The sequence below is a fragment of the Odocoileus virginianus genome, chromosome 1, assembly GCF_023699985.2.
Source record: "Odocoileus virginianus isolate 20LAN1187 ecotype Illinois chromosome 1, Ovbor_1.2, whole genome shotgun sequence".
NCBI classification, from domain to species: Eukaryota; Metazoa; Chordata; class Mammalia; order Artiodactyla; family Cervidae; genus Odocoileus; species Odocoileus virginianus.
The window spans coordinates 90,131,247-90,140,708 of record NC_069674.1 but is presented as its reverse complement, the minus strand read 5'-3'; the positions used below and the strand labels follow the sequence as shown (position 1 = coordinate 90,140,708).

Here is a 9,462-nt window from a genome sequence, read left to right as displayed (position 1 = left end):
GGACTGAAGTACAGACAAAGAGGATTTTTTCTGCTGCCGCTACTACCAAATTACTACTATTACACTTCCATTAAAGCTGAAAAATAATTTGAATGCTTGCCAATAGAAAGTAATTTTGAAAGTTACCTCAATTTAATCTCGCAATAACCCTGAAATGGGTGTTGTGTTTATCTGTATTTTACAGGTGAGAAAACTGAGGCTTTGAGAGATTTTCTCCTGAAACATATTCTGTAAAAAAAAAAGCAGCTGGGATTACAGTTTACACCTCTGTGTCAAGAACCTTCTTATGGCTCCCAAAGGCAGAGTTATCTTGAAGTTCCCATGCTGGATCTTCCATTTATCTCACTGGCATGGGCCCACTTCAAAGCCTGATGAATACAGGGAGGGAGAAGCAGCCTGCTCAGTCATATGGTTGAGTCATAGAGCACTGTTTCACTCTGGGGACCAACTCATCCACCAGGACATCAGGCAACACCCCACACAGCGTAGGTGAGCTTGCATGCGTGGTCGGTCGCTCAGTCACGTCTGACTCTTTGCGACCCTATGGACTGTAGCCCGCCAGCCTCCTCTACCCATGGGATTTTCCAGGCAAGAATATTGGAGTGGGTTTCCATTTCAATCTCTTCCAGGGTACTGTACCAGTCCAGGGATTGAACCCAAGTCTCCAGCCGTTCCTATGTTGGCAGGCAGATTCTTTATCACTGAGCCACTGAGGAAGCCCAGCCTAAGCATCCATAACTAATCTTGACCTCAAGTAAAAGGGACCCCAACAAACGCAGTTCTACTCCGAGTTCAGGGGCCATTTTTATCCTGGCATACTGGCCTCTGGGTCCTGTGAGGATGTGAATGAACTAGACCATGACTAGTGGGGTTAAAGGGCCTGAATTCTCTGCAATACCAGCTGATATCAGGTATATGAGGAATGTAAAAACAAGACAAAAATGATACAAATGAACTTATTTACAAGACAGAAACAGAGTCACTGACTTAGAGAACAAATTTATGGTTCCCCGGGGGGAGGGTCAGAGGAAGGCATAGATTGGGAGTTCGGGATTGACATGTGCACACTGCTATATTGAAAATGGATAAAGAATGAGGACCTACTGTATAGCACAGGGAACTCTGCTCAGCATTCTTTAATAATCCAATGGAAAAGAAATTTGAAAAAGAATTGAATCACTCTACACCTGAAAGTAACACAACAGTGTTAGTCAACTATATGCAATATAAAATAAAAATTCAAAAATATTTAACCACAAAATTGTTATTTTGGAGGAATGACCATGGAATATTACCAACAGGAATTAGAAAGGCAAAATGAAATTTGAAATTATCAATTAAAAAACTTATTCAACCATTCTAGAGAAAAGACCGAGTTATCTTCCTATTTGCTCTTTAGAAAAATGTTACAAAACTGTTATCATTAACACATTCTACAATGAGTATTCTCTATTATTTTAGCTTTCTGTAACTTTTAGAGAGTTTATAAAATTATATTATTAAGATAGTTTTAATTAAAACTCTCTGAAAATGTAGGCTGGCCAGATATTGCTTGGAGGCTTTCAAGTCAGATTTGGTAATTGTGTTTTTATTTTTCCTTGATTCCAGGATGCAAAATTAATGGATAGTCACTTACTCCTAATTTGGGGTTTTGCTTTTATTCTCTCTCCCTCCTGAATTACTTTCCTTCTTTCGTTTCTCCATGCTCCTTTTTTCCCTTCTCTTGCTTCTAATAATTTTTTTAAAGACCCACTATTCAAATGTCTAATTTATGAATTCCCTAAGCTTTTGATGAAGTGAGACAATGAAGCCCCAGGGCCTGGTTTCTAACCCCTCACTCATCTTCTCTGTCTGATTCAAGGGCTCCTTCTTTCTCATTGTCTCTTCATGTAAAAGACAAGTTAGCCTGAAAAACCATTTGCAGATTTATCTTCTCTAGAGGATTTTTTGAATTCCTTCAACCAAGTAATCTTTTCTTATTTGAATATGTATCACACTTTGGTTTAACTCGGTCCTTTCAGGCATGTGTCCTCATTTGCTTCAGTCATGTCTGACTCTTTGTGACCCCGTGAACCATGGGCCACCAGGCTCCTCTGTCCATGGGATTCTCCAGGAAAGAATACTGGAACGGGCTGCCATGCCTTCCTCCAGAGGATCTTCCTGACCCAGGGACTGAACCTGTGTCTCCTGCAAAGCAAGTGGATTCTTTACCACTGAGCCACCAGGGGAGACCAACTTGGTCCTTACCTTAGTCAATAATTAACTCTTCCAATAGATGGAAAGGCACTTAGAGATTTTCATGATTAAAAAATTCTTTAATTTCTGCAGCTCCTTTGCAAAATATTGTGTGTCTACTCACTGCCCATGAGATATCTGGTGAAGTCTGTTACCCAAAATAAAATCAGAAATCAGTTTCATCCAGAAAATTCAATGTAAGCCCTCACAGAACCCTCGGTTTAGTCTTTCAGTTCTCTTGAGTCTATCAGTGGGTTTGCTGGCCTTCCTGGAATTTCTAAAATTGATGGAACATTGTTCTTAGCAGAATCCTGGCTCCAAGCAAAGCAGAAACGGTTTAATTCTTAATGACACCAAATTCAGTCCCCCAATACTCAGACTCTTTCTCTCTGACAAAAGACAGGTGGCCTGCCGGGCACCCCCAGTGGATATCCACTGGGGTAGACTGTCAGCTGCTTGAAGAACTAATTTATGGACAAAAGTTGGGCAAAATGGTGGCAAAGAATGACACAACTGAGTGTTAACATTTTTATTTCAAAAAGCAGAATACTATATATAATAACACCTTCTGAGAAAATAAGATAGTATCATGAAATGAATTCCATGTTTTTAAACACAATAAGGATATAGACAATCCTTTAAATGTGAGTTTATTCAAACTTTATTTAAATAGAATGCACTTTCATTGAGAGGCTTAAGGGGTAATTTCTGCATTTCCCCAAATAAGAGCTCCTTTGCAAATTTTTGCTTGCTTATTTATTTATTTAAATTTTACATCCTCAACATATATTACAAGGGCTTACTATTTTCATTTAGAATATATGTACTGTATTTGGATAGCTCTTTGGGCTAATATGTGCCCAAGAGAGGAACATTTTCCTTTTTCTAACCAATGAGAAACAAACTTCTGACACAAAAAGGAATGGGGCTGTTTGAAAGTTTTGTCTGATTCAAGTAGAATACAGTCTGAGATTCAAAACAGATTCTTCCTTGTAAAGCACAACTGTTTCCCATCCTCCTAAATAAGGAAAAAAGAACAAAATGTGAAAAAAAAATATACATGTCATTCAATAATTCTCACTAGAGTTAAATCTCCCCCTGCAGTAGAATACACTAAATATCTGAGTCTTTTGCTTTATTCTGGCTATAATCATATAAACTGTTTAAAAATAAAAACTCTTTTTTTACTTCCTACAAGATATATTTTCCTTCTACAATAAACTTAACAGCATCAGATATACATGGTATACACTCATAAGTACAGGAATACATTTATGTCCTCTAAAATTCTCCATTCTACACAGACACCTCCTTTCCTGTTAGCAGCATAGATATCCAGCTTTATTCTGGAATTTCTATTTACCTACTCAATGTATGGCAATACTCAGCAAAGTACATATCTCTTTTCCCATTTTCCTCTGAACCCAGAAATCCCAGTATAATATTTACTCAAGAGCTTCATCCACTTTAAACTTTATACAACTACATCCACACACATATAATAAAAGTTTCCACCTTACAAAGCTAACTGTATTTACTATTTCTATATACCATAGAGCTTTCAGTTTGGAATGTTTCTTAAAATATACATTCTTCACTTGAAGCTGTCAGAAAATGGAGAGATTATCTTCTCTGATTTCAAAACTATCAAACTAGTTTTTAAAAATCACTTTTCAAACCCCTTGAGTAGTGTTCTTGAAGGGCATGCTCATCAGAGTCTTTAGAAAGTGAGTTGGGGAGAGGAAAGTTTGCTTCCTGTTTGAACGTTTATTATTGGTACCAATGAATCCCACTGACTGAAGAGCTAACTACAATAATTACTAATTATAACCACACAGCTACACTGAAGGAAAGCTACATCCCATTATTTCAGCTATTGAGGTCTTAGGCAGGTTGCTTGATTTCTCTCATCTCACTGTCTACTCAACGGCTCTTCAGTGCACAGACTGTTAAAACTGATTCACAAACTGGTGCTGCCTTCAAACTATGAAAGGCAGCCAGGAAATAATTGTATGCTGTCCTGAACACAAAATAATTTGTGCCTTCAGAGTATGTTTCTGACACAAAACCTGCCGGCCCATTACAGAAAATTTTGTCAGTCTGTGTGAAAATATTTATTACCTGTAACCATAGATACACAAAAATCAATGTGTGTGTTATGTAACATTATGTCAGTAATGCATTTGTTACTGCTTTGAGATTTCTTTTGGTCTAGATTACTGTTCTGCCAAATAACTTTTATTATACTAGGGCAAGTGACTGCAGTGCTACATTTGCAACTATAACGATAATTTTCCTGAGAATGCTAAATAATGTCTTAATTTATTCAAAAGCTTTTATTTTTAAAGCAATTAAACTTTTGTTGATTTATATTTACCATCCCCTGTTCCTGAAACACTAAAAGAAAATGCTTTAGACATAATCTTCCAGGATAGCACATTGCTTGACAGTAGTTATTTGATATAACAACATTCAGTTGAGTCTTCCAATCAAGGAACAAAAATTATAGCAATTTAACTTGAAATCCATAAGTCCATGTACAACATTATGTTCAAGAATCACTAAATGCTATATGTAATTCAAAGATGAATGAATCAATAGAAAAACAGAACTGAAAATCATTAGTACTTTAATGCAGAATGGAGAGAGAAACTAATAAATCATGCATTTCAAGCACTTGTTTTCCTTATGGCATGTTTAAAAATATAAAACATGCAATGAGGAGATGCAGCTCAATATGAATGAACAATACCAAAACTGCTCAGAACAAGCATTTAATTTTATATCATAGACTTAAATGAAACACTTGAAAATACTATTCCATAATTTCTTCAAACAATCAGAGAATTCAGCCATGCCATGAAAAACTTTAATAACAATCGAGGGCATTATTTCCAAATAAATATTTGAAAAGTCATGGAGATGGGAGTGCAGTAGTTGAAAGGGAGGGTGCTAACTGCATGCATGATTGACTTCAAAGAGCTCAATATTATTACAGGGATCAATTTATACTTGAAAGGAAATGATACAATCATTTACTTTCTCAAGTGTACTTAGCTGACTCATTCAAAATTATAGACACCTATACTCACAAATGACCAAAATAGCAAGAAATTAGCGATTGAGCTTTGATCCTGTTGCATGGCTTACTGTCTGTGAAAGGAGATTTTTAATTATAATTAATGGGTAATTCCCTCTCTTCCAGAGTTTTAGCCATCACAAAATTAATCATTAGAACCATAAATTTTCTTCATGATGCTTAATTAATTATGCATAACCCATTTCTCTCAAGCATCTTTTTCTGAATCTTTGGTGGGAAATACAGTTAGGCACATAGTTTCAAACATCTATTTGGTTACTGTTGTGATTAAGAATTATCTTCTAGATTCACATGCAGAAGGGAATAAGGCTTGCCATATTAACACACTTTACTGCCAAGTAACATGATTTCACTGATGTGTAGAATTAAAAACAAAACTAAACAAAATAAAACCACTTCCTACTTCTCAGCACAAGAAAACTTTACACCTGATATTTTATTAATAAATTCCACTCAGAAGCATCAAGAAGTCGAAGAAAAACTATTTAGATACAGCAAATAGACAGCTATTTAATAAAACCTTTCAATGAAAAGTTGCTCCTCAAATCATAGGTCAAAGATCATTGATATGCTGTTACAGTCTAAAAGGGAAAAGTATAGCAATCTGCAATTATGATCACTGAAGCATTATTAAGCAGTGCTTATTAATAACTGGAATCACATTTTCTGTGATATTCCTTTTTTGTTGTTATTGTACAGATTTTTCTTACAGGTTAGTACATGGAAATTTGTGAAGGAATGGATAGGAGACATAAAAATCTATGGGAATGCATGCAACAAAAATATGCAGTATCACTTCATGTAAACTTCTGCTTTCTTCATGCAAAGATGCCTATAAAAACTGAGACAATAAATTTCCTATTAGCTGAATTTTACATTAACTCAGTCACAAAAACTGTCAAACCAATTCCATGATTTTACATGAGCAGGAGGCTTGAAGTTGTTCAAAGATTTCCAGCATAAGTGTTCCATGGCCCAATTATGCTAATTACAGTGCCAACAATGGAATGATACAGGATTATTCCTTGCTTCGGTTTCTGGTTCTTTTGACGAGGGAGCAGAACAACCCGGTTTTGGGAGGAGGGCCCATCAGCATTGGGGCTTGGTTCTTGTGTATAATTTTTATCTAGGGAAAAAAAGAGAGAAAGAGGAGGGAGTAATCCCTGGGTACAATACGAATTTCTGAGAATCTCTGTTAAGGTTAATCACATTGCCTGTGTTACTGAAACAGCACAAGCGTAAAATGTAGTTTCAGAGTTTCTATTATTGCAAAATATTTTTAAGGAAGATAAGGTATGTATTTAAACTATATACCAATGCTCAGGGTGTTTGCTAACAAGAAACCAAACTTAACTGAAATTACATTTTAAGTATCATATTACTTCTTACCTTGCATGTATTAAACCCCCAAATTCCTCATTCATGCCACATGATTATCTAGTATAATTTATTGACCATTAGTTATGTATTATTTATTTAAGACAGGAAAGGATGCACCATTATAGTACTCAGAATCTCAATTATAGCCCCACATCAAGATGTAGTTGGTACCAAGGCAAGCCTTATTTACCCTGTTAATCAGATTGTTTCTCTCTTTCAACACGAACTGCAAGCCTTAATTTCAAAACAATCATTAAGAATGAAAGTCAAAAGCTAACGTGCATAAAAGGTCAGAAATGATGAACTAGCTTTCTAATTTGTTAATTAATTGGTAATAGAATAGAATCAAATATTGAAAAGCCTGCTTAAAACATTCTGAGAGACTGTTCTAAAGCTCTTCTTTTTGATTTCTTTGAAATAAAACTACGAATCACCTTAAATGAGACAACCTTAAAGTAGATTATGTCTGTAATTTTCTCTAATTCAAGTCTAAATTAGAGAAGACATTTTATGAATATATGCTATGCTCAAAGCTAATTGAAAGCAATTATCAAAGTGGCATTTTGTCTGTGACTTTAAGATACATTGTAAGATAATAAATGATTCTCATTATGTAATAAAAAGGTCACATCATGCCTTTGGGCTAGTGACGCTAAGAGTTTTTCAAAAGCAATCTGAGACATTTTCTTTAGAGAACTGCGACTAATATAAGAACCATCGCTTATTAAATATCAGTTGTCACCTGCACAGCACTCGCATCAGAGATGAGTATTTCTTTCAAAAAGAAACACCACCTCATTACAAGCTGCAAAAATATATCTCTTAAAGTGCATAGCTGACATTTTCAAGTTAAAATGAATATCCTTCACTTGTCATTCACTAATAGCAATGAAACAAAAAAAAAAAAAGGGATGTCACGTGGACTGGATCATTAAAATCGACACTGAGGCTTCTGGGAAATAGAGATCTTTCTAGACAGTCTAGAAAGACAGAAGTATGTCAAAAATCAGGATAAATGAGCAACTTTATCTAACTCTGTTGGAATCAGGTTATTCTGGGAAGACTCAGTGTTCTTTGTACTGTAAAAATAAATTGCACCTGTAAAAGGCCACCAGGCTAAACCAGCCTCAAACTTTCTGGATATCTGATTTCATTTGATTTTACTTTTGTTATCTTACTAACTGAGGAATCACTAGCCAGATACCTAAGATGTCAGAATGCACTTATCTCTGTAGACTGAAAAAGATCTCAGCCAGATTTTCTCTCCTAATAATTCACATTTAGATTACACTGTACCTCTTACCATGGATTTTCATACTCCTCTAGAGTATCTAATATACCATCATTCATTCATTTCATAAAATGTATTGAGCTCCTACTATGTTTTAGACACTGTACCAGGAGCCTTTAACAAATTGACAAAGCACAATCTCTACCCCTAATAAATTCTAGTCAAGTAAGAAACAGAAATTTAAGAAGTATGTTCAATAGTGTTACAGATGCTGAAGTATGAGGCTAAGCAGAAAGGTACTATTTTTTAATGCTGAATATAAAAATGAATCTTTTCATACAAAATGTCCTTTAAAAATGAATATGTGAAGATGCAGTTAACACATGCTACTTATATAATAATCTTAGATTCAAACAGAATACAAGAAGCCATGGTAAGAAAGTAAAGATTTCTGATTCACGGTTATTGGACTAAATCCTTTAGAGGGTACATTACTATTAGAGTCTTTTGAAAAACAATATCATTATTACCAAACTACTGTTGTTGTAGGAAAAGAAGTATATCATGTAGTCACTTAAAAAAGATTAGCATCAATTTATGACGAAGTAGAACCAAACTATCACAACTTATTATGTATGAGATTTTGTTTGCCTTCTGTATTAATATTTTTAGGTTATTTAGATTTTGTTTCACTATGGTTATCTTTCTATTAACAATCTCTTAAAAGAAATCACATGTTACTATTCCTTTGAAAAACAGCACAATATCTCACTAAGTGCTCTTGACGCAGTAGGACACTTAATCCATGCTACTGACTACTTTGAAGTTCTGTTTCTAGTTTCTAAGCTGGATAGTGGCCAGTCTTATTTTTAAAATCATCTATCCTCTGTTCTCTCAGTTGTTTAAGCACTTCTATGGTCACACACAACTCTTTCCCATTGTTTCTGTAAAAACTGAAATCTATGTCTTTTTGTCTATTCTTTACAAAAATGAGAGACAATGGCTGTTTTCCTCTCAGGGAGATGCCATGGAAAGCTGCGCTCATGAGATGCCTGTTATGTATCCAGGCTCTTTGCATACATTGCCTCATCAAATAATCACAGATCTTTGAATATCTGAGCAGAAGCAACTCCACTCCATTGAGGATGAGAATACTACTGGTCTCGTACCAGGTGAACTGCTGGCTTTGTGCTCACAGCAGTCCAGGTGTAGGCTTCAGAGAGCTGTCGGGACTCGAGTGTTCCCTGTGTTCAGCTGGTTCGTGTTGGGGGGCCCTGGTTAAGGGTGTCTCAATAGGCACGCAATAATGACTCAGATACCTGTTCCAACTCCACACCCTTATATTTTTATTACTGTTTTTTAGAACCTGTTATCCACGAGGAAAACAATACTGAGAAAGGAGGAGCATATCCCTCAAAGACATTAGAATAGATTAAATCTCCACAGATCTCTTTAAGTGCTTCCGTTTTTTTAAGAGTTGGGTAGTTACTTCTTAGTTGTTTCTGAATACATTAAT

The 9,462-nt window shown here is 35.5% G+C and overlaps 1 protein-coding gene across 8 annotated transcripts in view; it reads right to left on the bottom strand.

Annotated features, from left to right (window-relative positions):
- Positions 1-2,878: 2,878 nt before the first annotated feature.
- DGKB (diacylglycerol kinase beta) overlaps positions 2,879-9,462 on the bottom strand; it is an 824,229-nt gene continuing 817,645 nt past the window's right edge. For all 8 annotated transcript variants that reach the window (XM_070470763.1, XM_070470758.1, XM_070470752.1 and 5 more), the window contains one exon: positions 2,879-6,461. In XM_070470763.1, the coding sequence (XP_070326864.1) occupies positions 6,354-6,461 (108 nt within the window). In that variant the 3' untranslated portion in view covers positions 2,879-6,353. The remainder of the gene's footprint in view (positions 6,462-9,462) is intronic.